General features: G+C 51.7%; 1 protein-coding gene across 1 annotated transcript; it reads right to left on the minus strand.

Annotated features, from left to right (window-relative positions):
- Positions 1-424: 424 nt before the first annotated feature.
- Positions 425-1375, minus strand: LOC102721969. The gene has a single exon (XM_006644664.2). It carries the CDS (start codon positions 1296-1298, stop codon positions 750-752), a length of 549 nt encoding a protein of 182 aa, XP_006644727.1. The 5' UTR covers positions 1299-1375; the 3' UTR covers positions 425-749.
- Positions 1376-1644: the final 269 nt, after the last annotated feature.

The following is a 1644-nucleotide window of genomic DNA, read 5'->3' on the forward strand; positions in this document are numbered from 1 at the left end:
AAGATAGCTTAGCATGAGCCATATGCAAGTCATAACAAAAATAACAAATATAATTATGAATATGCATATACTCGTTTTAGTTTAATTTATTTTTTATTATAACTTATAAAAGTCGATCTTAAACCTAGTGATATACTTCATATTAATTCATCTATTTATTTATATTTTATAATACTATTTAGGTAACATATATGTATGTAAGAAACAATTGGATGTCCACACGAGTGGTAAAAATCCATCTCCCAATATAATGTCGGTGATGCCAGATGGCTGAAATGTTCTCTCTGTTTTCTGAAGAGCTTCAGAACTCTGTTTTATCCTGGGAGATAAAAAGTAGATAACTTAGTGCACAGTTCCAGTTTAAAATAGAAGCTAGTAATGGTATACTCAAAACTTTTCGTCCACTTAATCTTCACATTTCCGGTTACAATCACCAGACAGATTACCTCAATATTATTGACATAAAGAGGAGGCTTCAGCGCAGCCACAGGAACAACCAAACTGCCAAACATCAGTTATTCAAAGCTCTAGCTAGATATGTACACCAACTCTTGAACGACTCGAAAACAAGGCATGAATTGCCCGAGAAAAAAAATGTAATAACAAAGACTCGCGGACTCGTGCTCTCTCCAGCAAATTCAGATCCCGCTAAATTTGCAAAACGGAGGCAAATTATGCAGAGCAAGCGAAGGGCATGCACTAGCTAATTGCTAACGCGTCACGTAGGCTACTACTAGCTAAGGCAGAGTTCACTCCCACAACGGGCTACTGTACAGTTGATCCGTGCAGGCGGCGTCGCCGCCATAGGAGGGGTAGTGGAACGAGTAGTAGCTCCTCCCATCCTCCCACTCCATGGCCATGCCGTCCATGTACCACTCCTCACCCGGGCAGTCGCCGGCGAACGCGGCGTGATCGATCTCCTCCATCCAGAACTCGACGGGGTCGTCGACGGCGTACGGTGGCGCCGGCGCCGGGTACCCGCTGCCGCCGAAGTCGGAGAGGATGTCGTCGAGGCCGCAGTCCTCGCAGCCTTCTTCTTCCTGGTGCGGGTGGATGGAGTTCATCATCTCCAGGCCGTCCCAGCCGTCGCCGACGTCGGCCGTGAAGAAGCCGAGCTGCCTCCTCCGCGCTGTAGCCTCATCATCGCCGCCAGCCTCTTCCTCCTCGCCCGCCGCGGCGAGGGACGCGTCGAGGAGCTCGACGAGCAGCTCGCCGTCCATCTCCGGCACCTCCACGACCATTTCTTCTTCTTCTCCTCCTCCTCCTCGCTGCCGCCGCTCCTCGTCGATGCTATCCATGGACTGGATTCTGGCACGCTCGCTCGCTAGCTGGCCGATCAAGATTAACCGCGAGGCCGGCGTTGTGCGTGTACGTGGTTGTGATCATGGCGTATGATGAGGAGGCGCGCCGAGCTTTATAGCGCGCGCGGGGGTGGGACGTGGCGCGGTACAGAGCTACAGGGAGCCGACTGCCGGGTGACCGGGCCGGTCTCGCACCTAAGCGGCATGTGGGGGCGGACGCCACTCGCGAGCATTGATGGTTAGCGCCGCTTTGCCCCGATCGAATCGCGATTGCTTTTGGCGCGAGCAAACTCGCTCCCTTCTAATCATCTCACCCTCACCTCTCCATTGCTCCCCGCTGCCA

Source organism: Oryza brachyantha, chromosome 1 (genome assembly GCF_000231095.2).
Source record: "Oryza brachyantha chromosome 1, ObraRS2, whole genome shotgun sequence".
Taxonomy (NCBI): domain Eukaryota; kingdom Viridiplantae; phylum Streptophyta; class Magnoliopsida; order Poales; family Poaceae; genus Oryza; species Oryza brachyantha.

What these genes read in the sequence shown, in the direction of transcription:
- LOC102721969 (XM_006644664.2), bottom strand. Translation starts at nt 1,298, where the DNA reads ATGGATAGCATCGACGAGGAGCGGCGGCAGCGAGGAGGAGGAGGAGAA.